Raw genomic sequence first — 19,102 nt, 5'->3', positions numbered from 1 at the left:
TCCCTGTAACCCTTAGGATATTATTATATCTCCCTGTCTGCCGCCGTTCTCCACCCTCCCCCCCCTCCCCCCCTTCGCGATGTTCGAGGCGGCGTTGGAGTCTCTCGTACCCATCGTATTTATTTTATTAAACCATTTTCCAAGCCTCCTCCCGCGAAAGTTCCGCGCAACATAAGATAATCATTTTCTCCAGACCCGTTATGCAGGATGTGTCAATCCCATTTCTGCTATTCGGTTGCTAAATATTTCTTAAGAAAATTTGTAGAATTTATAGTATTTCTCTCTTCAATAATTTTCCTTGAAAGTTACGCACTCAATCATATTTCTATTGATTTTATGTACTCAAAATATTTTGTGTAGAATAAATTTTCATAATATCGACTACTTTAAGAGTGGCAATCCAATAGCTGTGATTACAAATAGCATTTGCGTTACATAAATTGACATTTAGCGGATTACATGAGAATTCTTTGCGAGAGAACGCAGTTATTACATCCACGTCGTCGGAACAAACGTCGGCGTCAGCGGCGGAGAACCGCTGGGTGTAATAAAGTCTATTTCAGCCGGTATTATGTCAAGTTAGCCTCGTTAGTGGAACTCGAGCTTTTTAAAAAACACTCGGCCGCCGTGGTTGCTGTCGGCTCGTTGAACATGCACGGCGGAAAGTGCCCTCCCCCCCGACCCCCTTCCCAAACCCACATCCACCGGCACCCCCGTGCTTTTCTCTGCCTCAGAAACGCCGTACCCGCGCATGCAATTATCCTTGCACATTTGCGGACGTTGCGGAGTGGCGTAGATATGACCGCCGGTGTAGTCTCATTTTTCTCCGCCCCCTTGCCGCCACTCGTCGTTTCTGTGACTTTCGCAAGACTTAACCCCCTCGTTCTCGCGCGCGGCGCAGCCAGATGCTGAGAATATTGAATCAGAGAATTATGCAAACTTCCGCCAAGTTGGCTTTTGAGAAGTTTAACTTCTCTGGATGCACATATCGCGATACGATATCTATTCATATTTAATTTAAATCAGAAGTTATGTTATACGCGCGCGGATGTAAAGCATGTTAAAAGTATGAAATGAAAGGGTTGAGCGAAAGGTGTTTCGTGCCAGTAGTCGCTCACGGGAACATTTCGTTGAATGAACAAAGAGTATAATTTATTTCTATTTGGAATGTGTGCTTTCCGACATTTATATGTATCAATTAATAACGAATCGGGTGGATTAAACGTTACGTTTTCCACTTTTACCTAGAAATTTTTCCACCGCTTCTTAAAAAACTCAATTCAGTAAACTTTAAAGCAGAAACTTTCGCATTAAACTAATGCTTTGCATTATCGACCCCGCCAAGCTTAACATGTAACAATAATATATTCTAACCGCGGCCACCATAATTTCCAGGTATGGTTCCAAAACCGCCGAGCGAAATGGCGTAAGAGCGAGCGTCTGAAGGAGGAGCAACGCAAACGCGAGGGCGGTGGCGGCAACGGCAGCGGCGGCGGTGGCAGCGGCAGCGGCGGCGGCGGCGGCGGTAACGTAGAATCCTCCGCTCTGACCGCGCCGACGTCCTCGTCGGCGGGCCCGAGTCCCACGGGGAACGATCCGGAGGGCACGACGACGAGCAGCAGCGCCGCTGATACGGAGGACGCCGTGGCCGAGGGCGCCGGCGGCGGCAACGGCGGCGGCTCCAGGAGTCCCAGCACCACTTCCGCTTCGGTCAGTCCGCGGCCCCAGCCGAGTCAGCCGTCCCTGGGTGGCGTCTCGACGCCACCACCGACCCCCATAAGGGCGCCACCCCCACCACCGTGCACCGTAGGGGGCCTCGGACCGCCCGCCGAGAGGTGAGCTCTTAGCTTCGTTTGTATTTACGTCTTTAGGAAATATCTTCCTCCTCCTCCCTGACCTCCTCTTTCTGTTCCCCGTCCCCTCCCCCCGGCCCCACTTACCCCTTATAAACTCCCGGACGATTTCAGCAAGCGAGCGGGTGCAAGCGCCGCTGAACACGCCGACCGGATGCTCGATACGCGCCATTAAACCACTCCTCGTGACGGCTCTGCCCCCCTTCCCCCCCTCGACGCCCACCGGTTAAGCTGCTTCTCCCCCTCCCCCCTCTCGACGTCACTTGCTTCTATCACGCGCCGTCGTCATCGCCACTCGTATAATCGTGATAATCGTCGCCTCGTTAAACTGCAGCTTCCATGGCAGGCGGCGGGGGCGGCGAAGCGAAGCGCGACGCTTTTCGCTCTGAAGCTTTGTCTCGTGAAACTGGATGGCGTCTCGCATTTATGACTCGCGTGTCGATGGAAAGCGTCGAGGCAATGAGGGAGCCGAAGAGTTTGCGACGGGTAAAAAGGTTAAAGAGTCAATAATGGTTTTTTCACGGACGCGGTTGATGTCGTAGTTTAGTTAGGGGGGAACAAGTAGATTGAAGTGTTTTTCAAGCCGTCAGCTTTTGCAGGCGGATAATCATACTATCGTATCGTCGTCAAGTATTCATGCTGATTTCGTCTACGGATTCGCGTCATTTAATAAAACTTCGCTGCACACAATTTTCCACGATAAAATAACTCCTCGGCGCACTTTAATTTTTTCCATTTACATTTCCTGTCCGAGTAATTATTTGTATAAATACTCGCAATCGACTTACAACATCATCAACGACCGAGAGATATTTCATACGCAAAGAACAGTCGGACGAGTGTAGAGAAATATTTGCACCACCGTAAAATGTTTCCCACGAAAAACCGCGACGTCGGGCCGCGCACAGAAGGGGAGCGAGCATCCGCGTCCGCGGAATCGGAAAGGGGCGATTTATCCCACCCGCGATCCTTCCTTTCCTGCGGGGACCAAGCATTCGTTTATAATCCCCGAGACGACGGCGGTGGGTTTTCTCTCTGCGGATTCGACGTGGAGACCGGGAACAATGCCGAAAAACATAGTAGACACGCGTAATGCAGCGAGAGGCACGTTAGACGCCAGCAAGACGGCGGGATGAAAACGCGGTAGCGGAGTCGGTCGGGGGGAGGAAACCGAGGAGGGGAGGGGGGCGAACCCAGGGTCGAGGGAAAAGGTAAAGAAGAAACGGCAGGAAGATACTCCTTCGCCGTCCCCGCAGTTGTAATTTATTTAAAACCGCTCGCCGTAAATATATCCCCATTATTTATTCAGAGGCACGGCGAAGCTTCTGCCGAGAGGGGGGAGGGAGGGAAGGGAACCGCGGGGGGTGTAAGCTCTGCGTTCCTTCTTACCTTAGCTACCTAGCTACCTTAAGAGTCGCTCCGTATTGCCGCACAGGGGCGGATGCGCGTCGCAAAAATGTTATCTCGTCGTTAGACGGATTTGGCTCTTTTGTCTCGCGATTCTCTCAGAGGGCCGCGTAAGAATTGATTACGCGCTGCTCGTTCAATAAGAATTAATTCTGAGAAAACGACTCTGTCTCTAACTGAAAAAACGTGCAATCTTCCCGCACGTCGATTCCGATAGAAAGATGAAAATAGAGACGCGAAGGCATCGATTATTAACGCAAACTCTGTATACAAAACAATTGTTGGTGCTCGTATAGCGCGTGTGAATTATTTCATACGATACATTCATGCGAAAATCGCTTCCTGTCACTTTTATTACTCGCTTTGACTCCACACTATATCCGCTGCCGACGAGGCTGAAAGCGTTTAATGTTATTGAATTTTAAATAAAGATTTTAATGGAGTCTTATTACGCGGAAAATGCGACCTCGCCTAGGTAATATCGTAGTTATCGACGTCATTACTTACCTAGAAGCGATTATACGATAAGAAACTAAATAAAAGCAAAATGGAGCAGATGAATATTAAATAAAATAACTAAAGTGATCACAAAATGGATACGTGTCAAGTGAAATAGTGAGTTGCGATGGAAACCCTCAGAAATAAAAATGTTAGGCGAAAGAAAAGATAAAAAAAAAAAAAAAAATAAAATAAAATAATGAAGCAACGGAAATAAAAATTTTAGATATTAAAGCGAGAATTTTATTTTCCCTTAAAAAATAAAGAAATTTAAAAGCGCGATGATTCATTTAATGTCTATTTATATGGTAAAATTAAATGTTTAGTTTTACAAATAAAAGAAATGCTATTAAAACTAGTCAATTAAAAAGCTCGCCTTGTTTTTTTTTCGTATTTTTTTCTCATCTCTGCGAATTGCTGCCCGCGGCGTTAATTTTTTCTCGCATCGGTTTTTCGTTTCGAAACGCGTGCGCCGAGTATTATTAATCTTACATCGCCTCTGCGAGGTAATCTGCGTTTCAGCCGTCACCCCTTGTACACCGTAACTCGACACCGTAACTCGGTGCGGAGCGACGCGTCGATAAGCTAGCGCGTGCAGTGATAAGTCGCGCTTCGTCCACCACGTGAACGGCTGCGGTGTGTGCGCGCGTATGTGTGTGTGCGCGCGATACGTGTGGATCTGATATGCATCTTCGTGTGCACGGGAAAGGCAAACGAGCGCACGTAAGCAAGGTGCACGGTAGACTACGCGGCTAATTGCCGCTAATTATCGCGCTTACCGCGGTTCGGCTCTTCCTCTCGCCGCTGCCACCGCCGTCTCTGCCGCTCCTTCTCCACCTTCACCCTCCCGACTTCGTGGTTTTCCATCCCCCCCCCCTCCCTCCCTCTCCCAAGCAACCACCTGAAATACGCTACTCTGGCCTGCCGACTAACTGCAGCGTCTTTCCTACCTTCCCCGTCGTCTCCCCACTAACGACCTAAATGCCGTGGGCTGCCTGCCCTAACTCCTGCCCACCCCCACGCGTTCATCCCCTTTCCGCCCCTTCCTTCCTCCTCGATCTCGACTCCGACTCGAGTACCGACTTGAGCTCGTTACATTAATTAAACAATATTTGCGATTAATATTTGAGATAATCATCAGCGCCTCAAAGCAGCCTCCGCTCCTCTCTCGGAGGATGCGGAACATCGCGCGTGCTAATCGGATTAGCGCTTGCGAGGCTTGCGGCTCCTTCTCTCTCTCTCTCTCTCTTTACCCCCCGCGCTTCGGTTTCGCTCTTTCTCTCGTTCTCCGTCCGTCCGTCTGTCTGTCTGTCTCTCGCTTTCTCTACGCTGATACGCCGGTAGTTGGAATCACGCGAAATTGCGACGTCCTTTTGGCGATAATCGCGCCGGTGCCTGAAATAGCGTTAATTCGCGGACGAGTTAAGGATCGTTTCCGGCGTGACGATTGAAATGTTTGTGTGTCTATGTGGATCAGTACGCGCGTCAAGTACGTTATTATCATTAGCCTTGGAATAATGAAATAAGGAAAGAAATATAGAATGATATTAATTTATCATTCAAAAACAATACACAAGTAGCGTATTTTAAAAGTATTAATTACGGATGAGATGTTTTATTACAAAAATCCAACTCTCATTAAAATTTTTAATCGGAGCGCTGTCTTACATTTTTGCGCAAAATAATTTCCCTCGTTTAAACATTTTAATAAATTTTAATGAGAAAGCGAAACCATTTCAACGCAGCAAAATATTTGTAATAACTTTTTCAACAATTTCGGATATTCAACGAGTTAGTAAATTATTAAATACCTATAAGAATAGAAGTCCTCCTCGCACACACAAATCAATCTTAAATTTATACTTTTTTCCATCTCAAAAATGCCACATAATATATCAAGAAAGGTAGAATATATTTTAACTGTATCCTTAATTTTCCTACTTTTATATTTATCCCCTTGTTTCGTCAAATTTTCAGTACTACAGGGATAGGCGCAGGTTTCAGGCCGGTGGAACCGCCGACGTCCCTCTTTTTCTCGCCCCATCTGGCCGCCCAGTTCTCACCGCCGCTATTCAGCAACAAAGTCGTCAGTAGCGCGTCGACGTCATTGACTTCTACGACACCATCGCTGTGGACCACTAGCGACCATCGTGGTAGTCTCCAGGAGATGCTGTCGTGGTCGCCGACCGGGTGGCCCGGTTCTATCTGTGGCTGTTGCAAGCCCGGCGGCACGGATCTTCATCGGAGCAACAGCCTAGCTGAACTTCGGAGAAAAGCTCAGGAGCATTCGACCGCCTCGGCCCTCCTCGGTGGCCTCGCCGGCTTTCCTGGCGGCCTGCCCCTACCCCTACCCCTGCCGCTGTTACCGCCACTGTTGGGTCTCTCTAGGCGACCGGAACATCATCATCATCACCACCTGCCCGGCGTGGTGCACCAGATACAACCTACCACGAAGGAGGATCCCTAGGATCTCCTCGACGAATGCCGCGATCGTCTCGTGGACGCGGCGTAAACCCGGAAGGGATGTCCCGCGCGTATCGGGTGGTTGCAAGTTGAGGTTTGAAAGCGGTAGAATGATCACGGTGAGTTCGGATTTCAATGCTGTAGAGACATAGATGTGTTTCTTTGTCTAAAAATTATAAATTCAAATTTTTTCTGTACCTTCTCCGAGCGAATATTATTGGCAGAAATAGCAATTCTTATTATTCTTTAAATTTGTGTACTTTTCTTAATCGTGAATTTAATGATTGAAATCGTAGATTGGTTTCAGATTTTTCCTACAAACTGAACTCAACGTGATTATACTGCTCTCAATCTTTAGTTCCAAGTGCTTTCCTTATCACGATTACATTTTAGTCGTACTGTATTTTTTGAACAGAAGAAACTTCTTTGAGTTTCGGCGTTGTGATAGTTCAGGCCGGTGATGAGTGCAAAGGATCTTTACTCGGGAAAATGACGAAGAATGAACGAACCACAATGCCACGAGACGATAATTTTGCTCGATAAGACGGCTTGTGCAAACATTGCAAACTGTATTCAAATACTGTCATCGATTGCGACTCGTTGAAATAAGCACGGCGCGAATTCTTGCGCAATCTCAAATTGTGCCGAAACTTGTTTTAGCTTACACATGATTTGTTAATTCTCAGAAGAAAGACACTTCCGTGTAGAGCAAATTTGACAATCAACTCCATTTTTATTTACATACAAAACAACAGGATTGATTGTATAAAAATTTATAAAATATTTTATAGTTTACAGTTTTTTCTTCGTGGAAGTTGCAATATTTAAATTTACCGGTTGTAATTGTTTTCGATTACTCTAGATATCTCTTGATATTTTACCTTTCTTGATTTGATAAAAATGGGAAACAAACGCAAGTACCATTAATACTCGTTGAATATGCAATAAACTGTTGAATAATGCAGCACTATCAATTTGCAGATTACTTTGTTATAACCATGGATGATGTAAATAGGCGGCGTGCATTACAATAATCTTCAGTAGTATTCACAGATAAACCTTTTTCTCACATATGTAATCAATGATAATGTCCAAACCTCTATTCTATGCAGAGTGCTATTTTATTTATTGTCTCTCAACTCACGATCCAAACACATTTATATTATCACTACTATCTCTAACGTAAATCGTTAAGTTTCAGAGATAACGTAACGAAGTTACGTACGAATTCGTTATTTCCAGCGAAGAAAAATTTCCGAAGAATTCCACGGCAGGAAGAAGCTAGATTTCGATCTTGAATTTGCAATGCTAAAAACGTCGCGAGATACGTTTGTACATAATGAAAATAACGGCAGTGAGAATGGGAACGACACTCGCGGACGTGTCGAAGCTAAATCACAAGATGTGTAGCAAAGTGTTTACAAATGGTTTCGTTTCCTTCCACGCGAGTAAGAAGACGCGACGGACCAACACGTGCCTGATGCGCTGTATATTCAATTGCTCGACACGCTCGACCAGTCGATTCGTTCAAGCCACGCGGTCGGGCTCGAGCGTGCATTCATTGTAACATTCCTATACAAGGCGGGTATTGAAACCAGTATAATCTCGATTCAGATTTTAATACTATTAATTAAAAAAAAAAAAAAAGAAAAAAAAAGAAAAAAAAAGAAAAAAAAAGTAATGCCGTCAAGGATGTTTCTTGAATCAAATTGATCTCGTCGAGATTATATCGGTTTTAATCCTCGGCTGCAGTGACGCGAAGAAACTCGTTTCGAGTCGGCTACTACTCTTATATGCCTTAAAAAAAAAAAAGTTTGTTGATTCATCGGCGACATTAACCGATTTCAGATTTTTGCCATGTGCACGATTACCGTAATCATCAAATCAAATCCGTTATTTTCATGCAGAGAAAATTTTCGGAATTTTCACGAAGAGCGGATGCAATTGCGCGAAAGAGCAAATGAGATCACGAGGGATGGATTTAGTTTGATGTTTATGCGTAAGATCGGCAACGATAACGATAATTCCGTTTAAGTCGTAATTCCTCTGGATTTTCGCAAAGCGAAAGGCGTAGAAGCGAAGCGGACGTAGTTGTTTGTAGAGACCTGTATATTACCTCCACGATAAACAGTCAGTGCTAATCAAAGATAGTCTAATGAAAGGTATATTATAAGGTAGCGATTACTGTGTAGTCAGAACTGTGGTAGCGATATATCGAATAAACTTGTTCTCTCATGATGAATCCGGTGTACAAATCATTCTTAAGTATATTTCGTTTGATTGTCGTTATTATAATTAGTTTAAGTGTAGCAATTAAGATTATTTCGACTCTAGCACTCTCGACATTTTACTCTCTCTCTCTCTCTCTCTCTCATCCGATTATTCGACCTGATAATTCCGATCCTGTAACGAGGCCTTGCCGCGCTACCACGAGATTGCATATCGCAGATCGCATCATTTCGCGATTCGATCTTGGCGCAATAAGTTCTCTATTTTCATGTCCGCCAATGTCGCCCCGGCTCTCACGTCAAGAAGCACTCGACCCCCCCCCATATAGACAAATAATTGTCCCATAACTGAGAACAGGCGAGACCGATCCGTCGAGTAGAATCGGTGGTAAAAACACAGGGGCGGAAGAAATAATGCAACAGCGCGAAGGAGAAAGAGAGAAAAGAGTCCGCCTCGCGGAAGTGGATCGCATTGGCAGGGCGGGGGGAAAGAAAAGGAGAGAAAGAGAGAGAAAGAAAGTGGCGGGACGCAGGTCGGCGCAGGGGCGGAGGGAGTGTTGGCAATCAATGCTCCTCATAAGAAAAGCTCGCCCTCTTTTATGGGATCAACCCTCCTCGAGGGTACGCGGCGAGCCTTCTCCGCGGGGTAAAAACCGAAGGAGAGAAAGCGCGCGGAGGGATAGCTTGCGGGAGAAAGAGGAGGAAGATGCGGGGGTGGAAAACCGAGGGTGGTGGTGGCAGCGCCGCGCGGGAGGGCGAGACGGAGAAGCGAGCGAGGGGGTTGTTCCTGGCTCGACCAACCAGCGGCAAGACGCCATTGATCGGCACGTGGCTCCCGGTTGGTGCAACGAATTCCGCCGTGCGGGCGGGAGGAATAGAAAGGGGAAAGAGGGTAGAAGGGAGGCAGCTCTTCTGCCTCCGCGGCTGGCGGAGATGGTGGTGGTGATGGCGAAGAAAGACGGAGGTGGAAGATAGAGAGAGGAAAGGTAGCGGCGGCCGTCCCGGTGGAAGACGAAGGGGCGGCAGAGCGGGAGGGCAAAGAGGAGAAAGAGAGAGAGAGAGAGAGAGAGAGAGAGAGAGAAAGAGAGAGAGAGAGAGAGAGAGAGAGAGAGAGAGAGGACGAGCGAGGGAGAGGAGGACGAACGCGCGCGTTCTGCACACTCCGTTACACTTACTGGTAAACCGTATTAATCAACGACATCATGGTTTATCCCCCATTCCTCTCCGCCTCCGCGCATCTACCTTCCTTAACCCTCCCCCCTGCCGCCCCGTCCTCCTCTCGTTCCTGCTGCTTCCTCACTTCCGCCCCCTTCTCGGCCCCTCTCTTGCCACCACCGCCGATGGACTCCATCGCGATCTATAGCGAAACGCGCACCGACGTAACCTTACAGCACCCTTGCGCTCGGCGTGGCGCGCGAGATGAAAAGCGAGACGGAGAGAGCGCGGCGGGAGATGGAAGGGATTAGGGGGAGGGAGGAGGGAGAGTGAATCAAGGCGCCGGGCCACTTTGGGAGAGGCGATCGACGCTTAACGATGTCTCTCGATACCCATTACGCGGCTAGCCGGGATTCAACGAGCCGGTACCGTCGTTCTCGCGTCATTGTGTGCGAAGAGGGCAGACTGGCGCTCGTGGAAAAATCCGATTGATCCCCCGATACCCTATCCTCGATACGTTCTTTCCTCGTAACTTGACGGAACGGCTGGGCGGATTTTGCGGATACTCCCTCTCTCTCTCTCTCTCTTTCCTCCGCGCGCCCGGTCCTTTACAATTCAGACAACGCGCGCGGAACATCTCTTTTACGGCGGACGCGATCCTTACGATGAGGCGAATAAAACAACCGCGATCGGCTATTGGCACGAAAGGAAACGAGCTCTGCGAAGATTCGACGGTAAAATGGCATTCTGCTAAAGAAGTAAAATCGAATCCGTTACTTGAAAAAATATATTAACCGAGTCAGAAGTTGGACAAATATTTGCGAAGATAAAATAACTTTAATTTTTATTTTGTCTAAATATCAAAGTTTTTTATATTACAAAAATCGGCATTTACTCAAGACAAGATTATTTCCTAAGAAATATTGAATTTTTTATCTGCTTGCTAAATAATCAATTCAGCATTATTATAATCGACTCTTAATAAAAAAATTTTATCACTTTTCACAATGGAAGCAAACAGATTCATTAAAATTTCTCATTAACTCTGTAATTAAGTATCTTATCGGCAATTTTGGACAGTCGCCGGACATATTTCGCTACAAACTACTGATTTCAAATGCGAGAGCGAGAAAGAGAAAAAATGCTACAGATATTAAGATTTATTCTCTTTCTGATTTTCCTGCAAAATTGGTTTCCTCGACAAAATGCCATTTTGCTTCGCAAAACTGGATTCAATCTCAATCCGCCGGGCGTGGGGAGGAGGATCGTTTTAATCGGGCCCGAGTAACTGATTTTCGAGTATCACGAGATTCACGCTTAGCGGAGAGAAGATGGTTGTGAAGCTGCCTGACGCCGGTAGACAGTGATTAATACCGCGACGTCGTCTGGCGTCTCTCTCCCGAGTGCCTCTTCCTCCCCCGTCACCCCCAGCCGCCAATGCATGCGTGGGGTCGTGCGCGAGAGGGCGTGCTCCGTTCACCCCTCTTGCTCTCGCTCTCTCTCTCATCCTGCAACCCCTTGCCTTGTCGCCCCTGCGCCGTCCCCGAAGCGCACTCCGCGGTAAAAGGTTTTACGAAATTCATTGTCAGGCAATTTGCATGTCAAAGCCGCTGAGAAACGCGGCGGAGGGACTCGGCAGCGGCAACGGCGGCAGCGGCAGCAGCAGCAGCAGCAGCAGTAGCAGCAGCAGCTACGTTCTACCGTCGAGTGTCTGTCTCTACTCTTCTTGGGCTTCGCCGCGCCACCGCGTCGCCACTTTCAGCCTGATGGAATTAGGGGAAAAATAAGGCCACTTTGCGCGCGCGACGCCGCGAACGAAGGCGATTGTTTATTAGGCGGCTCGATCTTTCGCTCTCAGCGCAGCATCATCCTACGGTGCTAATGATATTCTTCGCGGTATCTTCAACTAAGATTGTTCGTTACAATAATAATAATAAAGTACTAAAGTAATTATAAAATAATATATATCGTGATAATAATGATAAAAATAGTCTCTACATTCACGATAGATTGCATTAGTGGTGCCTGCTAGATTTACTTCTAATACGCTGAACAATTTAAGCCGCATATTTCCGTCTATTATTCTTTAACAAGAAGAAGAATATTAAAACTGATGTTCCAATTTTCATCTTAAAAGCTCTCCAGTATCTTTCTTAACTTTTCCGCAGACTCTCTTATTCTTCCTCGCAAGAAAACGTTTTAACGTGATTAAAGCTCGAAAATGAAAAGAAAAAGGGAGAAAAATTTATCCCCAGTCTTCAATGGATAACAAATAAATTTTCCTGGTACTATTTTATGCATCTTTCACTTAGTATTCCTTTTCTTCTGGCTTTGATGTAAATAAATAAAAGAAAAAACGGTGCAAACTATATTGACGTTGACACAATTTGCGACGCTAATAACATATACGCCGTTAAAACGAAAGCTCCGTCGGACAAAGAGGTGGAAGAGAAGAAAAGCAGAGGAACCGAAGAGCCGGGTGATCCTGGATCCTCCTACGATATAACGCCTTATAAAGAATAAAGCCACGGGCGAGGGCGAGCGGAGAATTTATTGAGGTTGTCTGGCGAAACTAAGGGGATCAGGAGCCGCAATGATTTTCAATTTTCGAATCCACTTCGCGGCCGTTCCTTCGTTCTCCTTCGACTCGGCGGAGAGATCAGATCGACATATCTGGTTCACGTGTAACGTATACAGGATAGACGTAATCCCGCCCGCGGGAAAAACTCGTTCTCTCGCTCTCGCCCCGTTCTATCCCCCCGGCGCGGATTTCGTTCGCGTGGTTGTTAGAAGCGCGCGGCGGTATCGGCATCGCGTTCAACTGCCATCGATCTCATTTATCCCGTTGGTCTAATTTATTTTCTACACAGTAATCTTAATTGCGCAATCGAAGAGCTTATTTTCAAATCACCGACAATCCACATTTTAGAGATCGTGTGTTTTCCAAACTTCCCATCGCTTTGGTGAGATAATCATTTTTCAGGAATCACAAAGGTAAAATTATTCTCGTGCAGCAATTTTAAATGTGCTGAGAGTAAAAACATTTCTGAGAAATAGAAGAATGTACGAGCCAATGATTATCTCATGGAAAATATAATCACTAACATAAATTATGCATAATTGAAGAGATAGAAGCGGAAAAAATGATTTAATTGACAGTATCTCGTGGAAAAGCGTAAGATAATAAAAGAAGATAAAGTTAATTGCTTCGCGCGTTCACTAGTCTTGCTATTTTCGTTTATTAATTGTTATCCTCTGTTTCACAATATATTGTGATTGGAGAACAAAAGATTTATCAGTCTCGGAACAAGACGGACAGTGTCGAGGATTTTTCGAATACCGCCGCTACAACGGTGCCGAAAATAAAGCGAAATGCTAAACGACGGTTCGATCGGCGGCACGTGGCGGCCGGTGCCGTGAAAGGCGAAGACGCGAAAATGATCGGGGAGCGGCGCGGTCCCTAATGGAATTATAAATTCAATACCGGCCGGCGCAGCGCACCTGAGTCTGTTTCCTGGTATTCGGGTAGATTTTCTCGCTCTGGGTGCAGTCGCGCGTGTGTGCGGGATGCGCGGCGTGTATACCCGTGGAAACTCGTAGGTAGGTAGCAGCATATGTATCGCCGCCGCCGCCGCCGTAATTGCCATCCTAATAATTGTCACGGTGTACGCGCGCATACCGCAGCCGCGCTCCTGCTGCGTCCTGCGCCGTGTGTTTCCGTGTAAATGATGGCCCGCTATCCAATCTACGCTCATCGAACGAAACCGCGTAACCGGCCGAAAATTAGTCGCGTATGTGAGAGCGTGCGCGCGTGTATGTATCGCTCGCATGAATCACTCGCAGCGCGTTTCTAATCGCGGATATTATTATCGCGCGAGAGATGCTCCATCGAACGCGCTGGACGAGAATCAATCATCGATGAAAGTGAGACAGAAGCGGAGCGACTATTTCGTCGAATTCTTTCAATTTTCTCAGATTTTTGAAAAACGCATGGATGTTTTTCCTCGTTAATTCCTATTTTGCTATATTAAACTTGAATTATAAAAATTATCGCGTTTTAATATTTCAAAATGAATATATTTTATGTATGAAAAAAAGAGCGGAGGGAAAGAAAGTTGTCATTTGGTTCGTTACGTAAAGAATTCATGTCGATGGCGTAATATCTGATAATTGAATACTTATTGTGCGATTGCGCGGCGATGCGAGTGAAGAAGAAAATTAACAAACTTGTTAATTCACCACTATACTTGCATATTCATTACTATTACATATTATTACATAAAATCATGTGAATTATTAGATACTTGATAAACTCGTTGGATGTAACGAATATGGGAATGCGAATATTATTAGAGTTAGTAGAGCAAATAAACATCGGTAAACCCGTAAAATAATCGAATCGAATTAGCAATTATGCCAATCAAAACTGTAAAGGAAATCGAGCGGTTCAATGATAAACCGATGCAGCCAACAAGTAAGTAAGTAAAGAGTCTCTTTTAAAAACATGAAATTCTGCCGTCTCTTTTTTACGAGTTACAACGTGCGAACGACGTGCCGTCGTATTCAACGTTGTCACATTTCCGCATCTAATATTATCTTCGCTTCCGTCGTATACTCTGGTGTGCGCAAACGACATACCGGAATTCGAAATGCGCTCGCGAATACTCGAATATTTCCTTACGCGAAAATTGATAATTGCTATCTCATTGCTCGCGGCGAATCAATCCCGCGCGCATACATCCCTATCCTCAAGTACATGCACGCGTCAGGTCGTATCCTTCACTACGGTTGTATTATCGAGATTGGGCTCACCTCCTTCTGCCCCCCGCTCACTCCCTTACCAACCGGCCATCACCCTCTCACACCCTCTGCCTCTTTCCCTCCCACCTTCTCTCTCTCGCTCTACGGTTCTGTAGCCCCAATCACACCGGCAGCCGCTAAGTGCGATCCATTACGCGTAATGGAATGCGCCAATTATAACATTTGCTGAATAATTGGCGGACGCTCGGCTGCGCCTGCCGATGGTGCAGGCCGGCACACAGGGTATATACGCAGAGGTGGCTGAAAGGGATAGCGGGAATGGGAGGGAAGGGGAGGGGGTGGCCGCTGGGTGGATGCTTGTGTGATGCCCCGCTCGATACGCGTGCACACACGTACGTACGCAACACGCGCCTACACACGCGCGCGGCACGGCAAACATCAAATAAATCATTTAATAAATTTTGCGGAAGTGATGGTGGTGGTGATGGTGGCGGCGGAGGTGGTGGTGGTAAACTCTAAAAGGCTAGTCCGTTATTTCGCAGTGACGTCCGCGAGCGTCGCCGATGACTATACAGTTGTTTGTTTCTTGTTTTTTTTTCCCCGATGTGACACGTAAGGGAATTAAATGGTACTTAATTTGCTGGGATTTTTATTTATTGGTAACGAAATGCGTTTCACGATGTTACTTTTTGAAAAAAATATCGATACGTTGCAAAAAAAGAGACAAGTAAAAACGTAAAGAGAAAGAGAAATTTAAATGGAGAAACGCAAACTGAAGCAAAAAAAATTGAAATGAGATAACGCAGCAATGCAATTAAGATAATTAATAAAAAATAATATAACAGCGGTAAAATATGAGTAATGACCTGTCATAAAAATGAATAAAAATGGCACAAGTATAAAAGTCGAAAGCAGAAAAATAAGCAAAAATGCAACGAAAAAAATAAGATGAAACTATGGTAAGAAATTATTCTTTGTAATATAATTTCTTCAAATTGTGAATAATGAGCGGATTATTTTACGAGGAGTCTGCAAAATATGTCAATTAAGCATAGAAAGGCAAAGATAAACAAGAAGTTACGACCAATATCACGTTTCATTAAAAAAAAACCGGGACTATATTAATAATCTATATTAAAACTACGGTATTCCTGCCGTATATTTCTACAATATTAAATTAAAAATATATTTTTTATACATACGACGATTCTATAATAAATACTTTTATAGAATGCGCGCATCGTTCAATTTCTCGCTGACTCTGAAAATATTACGCGTGTTTTAAAACATATACGCTCCACTAGTAGCGTGATTTTTCAATTATATCAATTAACTCTTCAAACATTTACATCGCTCGAGACTCAAACTTCCGCACGCTTTTTTCGTCTCTCCCCCCCTGGGCTCTCTTTCCGCAGATCTCGCATCAACAGCGCGTAGATAAATTTGACGCGGATTTGTACAAAAAGTCGACCGTTACACAACAAAATCCGATCTCAAAGCGTCAAAGAGCGCGGGCGCGATTAAGATCCTCATGTGAAATTGATGCTAATTGGTTAATCCGGCCGTATTACGGCGAGTAAATGAAACGTCCGTATTTTCGCCGTAACGGCATAACAGTCAGATACCAGCGACGGTATAATATCCACCCCCGCCGCGCGCACACACCGATACCGTCGTTGGGGATGCGTAAAAACGCCGCTCGTACATGCCGACGTATGTGCAGTCTATAATCGAGTTATGCACGCCGCATTTTTCCATCAGCTGCCTCTCCCGTCGATCAAAGTGCGCGCGGCCCGCGAGCCGCGGGTATACATAAAACGTTAGTAATGCATCCCGGTATATAAAATGCTGCTCGTTCGCGCAACGCGATACATCAAACGGTTTATAAATCAAAACTTATAAAAAATTTTTGCGTATACGATATTACGCCGGATATAACGCCGCGCGTTTCCAACGTTTACTATAACCAGAGCGCATTAACGCTCTCGATGTAACTTGCTCCTGGCAAAATGTTTTCGGCGAAAAAGTAATCGAGCCGATCATGGCCGATCGTTCGCTTCATTTGTCGCACGCTCATATGATAAAAAGTCAACTGCGTTCGAAAGTGTTATAATTAAAGCCCGGATGCGAGATTGTTAATGCGACGCGCCGCACGGCCGATCGCGCTGAGCACCGCTGAACGTTAAGCGAGTGGCAGCAATAAAGAGCTACGATTATCTCTCTCTCTTTCAATTGCTATCTCTTGCTCAACGATTAGTAACACTCAGTGCGAACAACAAAGCGGCGCACCGCATTGATGACCTCGAGTTTTAATTATAATAAATATCAATGCATATCATTTTCAGATTACAATCAAAAACTTATTTGTTGGGTAACTTGGTTAATAGAAGACCGAAGTGTAATTAAAGAATTAATCTTCTATGTCTTGATTAACTTTCTGATTTTAACTTCAATAATTCTTTAAGTCGCACGTCAGATGCTCTTAATCCAAGATCCCAAGTGCAAAGTTACAAGAAAGATATATAAGGTAAAAGCATCGAGAAAGATCATATTTGCTCACCAATTTTTTGATGTTTGTCGCTCGTTGTTGCTCACAAGAGACTCGCATAATGATCGATGAAATTCCCGCATGTGGAAGGACGGATGGACAGCGGCAAGACTGAAAAATTACGCACGATATTAATAATCGAATAATATTTACTGTGTCGCATCGCGAAACTTGACGTGTGAGCGTCACCAGACTAACTGCCGTAGGCATCTAATTTTTAAATAATGTATGTATTCCTATGTTGACTGTGCGATACGCACTCTTATTAGTTCACGTAGAATATTTAGTGTAATGCGATGCATGCATGTCTAACTTCATCTTATGCATATTTTAAAGTAGAATGTTATTCAAATGAAATCTACAATTAAAATAAACCTACAAATATGAATTTTTATCTATCCATTTTTTCAATGCTTAATTTGCCAAACTGTTTTAGTTTTTATTTGCACATCAACTAAAAACCATCATGATTTTTCCTCATTTTTATAAATATTCTTAAGAATGTCTTAAATATTTTATAGAATATTTAACTTCTTAGTTCACATAATTGTTTGAAAATTAATGAATAACGAAATAGATAAATATTATCAATATTATTTAAAGTGCAAGCTTTCTTTTCACAATATTGAATATTTTCGAAACAGTTACAATATCACTGCTTGGTACACATATCATTTTTAAGTTATGATTTGAAACCGTTATTGTTGATAAAACCGTTTAACTAAAATTGGAGCGCAATAAAAAAATTATTTCTCTTAATTAATTAATTTTGTATCTCAACATCGATGATTTTTTCTCTAAATATTTATGTGATCATATATAATTGCGTTCCTAATCAGAATGCGAGGTTATAAAAAAACCGAAAGAAATCATTATTTACTTACTAATTTTTCGTATTTATAAGTGACTTGCAGAATAACCGATGAAACTATCACGAAGAACGATGGATAGACAGCGACACACAAGACTGAAAAATCACACAGAGCATTAATAATAATCGAACTGTTTACTATATCACACCGCGAGGTTTCGACGAGCGTTGCCGGACTGAATGCAACATTTTTAAACGTAAATTTTTAATAATGTATTTTTTTTATGTTGGCTGCGATGTGCGATTACCATTGGCCCGCGCAAAAACGACGCGCTGCAATTCACGTTTAACTTCATCTTATTCATTGTTGAAATAATAATTGTTGGCAAATTTGTTTAATCGTAGACTCAAGCGCAATTAAGAAATTAAATCTAAGAGTTAACTAATTTTGTGGTACCAACTTCGAGGATTCTCTAAAGTCATGCTCCGCGTACTCTCAGATCGCGTGCCGTTTGTGCAAGATTATGAAAACATCGAAAAAGATCATATAAGAAAGCATATTTATTAACCAATTATGTTTATAGGAGACAAGCAGAGTTACTCAAGAGTTGCAGCATGCAGAAGGATGGTTAGACAGCGGCGAGATTGTGTAAAATCATATACGGTGTTAATAATCTAATTACTTACCACATTACGTTGTGACGTTTCGGCGAGCGTCACTAGACTGCCACGCAAGTATTTCATTAAAAATTGTACATTTTATGTTGGCTGCAACGCGCGCTCCTATTGGTTAGCTCAGAATATTCATTGCCCTACAATTGACATTAACTTCATCTTATACATTCTTATCATACGGAATATTCTCGAAAGTGTTACAATAAATATCATTGCTTGTTACACATTTTTGGATTATGATTAAATACTACCATTGTTATCAAATTTCTTTGATTGTAGACTCAAATGTAAGTAAAAAAATTAATTTTAGGATCTCGTAATTAACTTTTTAGTCTTAGTTCGGATATCTTTCTACATACATATGAAGTCTTACTCCGCCCTCGTCCAAACCGTTAATTGTGCAAGGTTATGAAACAGGAGATCTCGAAGAAGATTATTGTTTACTTACCATCTCTTACCAATTTTGATGTTCCAGGGCTCGTAAGATGACCGATGGAATTGCATCATGTTGAAGGATGAGCAGACAACAGTGAGTAATGAAAAGATCATGCATTAACAATCAAGACACTTGTATCACCGTCAACAAGTTTTGGCGGGCATCGACTACTAATTACTGTAACTAGCAAAATTTGAATTTATCAAGGTATGTTCATTGTGGCGCGTGCTCCTATTGGTTCGCACTAAATTATAAGTGTTGCCAGAC

The 19,102-nt window shown here is 44.1% G+C and overlaps 1 protein-coding gene across 1 annotated transcript in view; it reads left to right on the top strand.

Moving 5' to 3' along the window:
- The window catches only part of Drgx (Dorsal root ganglia homeobox), a 35,035-nt gene extending 26,572 nt beyond the window's left edge, over nucleotides 1-8,463 (top strand). The window contains exons 4-5 of the mRNA XM_012366553.2: nucleotides 1,396-1,835; nucleotides 5,736-8,463. Of these exons, the coding sequence (XP_012221976.1) occupies nucleotides 1,396-1,835; nucleotides 5,736-6,225 (930 nt within the window). The 3' untranslated portion in view covers nucleotides 6,226-8,463. The remainder of the gene's footprint in view (nucleotides 1-1,395; nucleotides 1,836-5,735) is intronic.
- The last annotated feature ends 10,639 nt before the right edge of the window (nucleotides 8,464-19,102 follow it).

The sequence above is a fragment of the Linepithema humile genome, chromosome 4 (genome assembly GCF_040581485.1).
Source record: "Linepithema humile isolate Giens D197 chromosome 4, Lhum_UNIL_v1.0, whole genome shotgun sequence".
Lineage (NCBI taxonomy): Eukaryota > Metazoa > Arthropoda > Insecta > Hymenoptera > Formicidae > Linepithema > Linepithema humile.
Note: the sequence above shows the minus strand (reverse complement) of the source record. Positions and strands in the feature narration are given on the sequence as shown.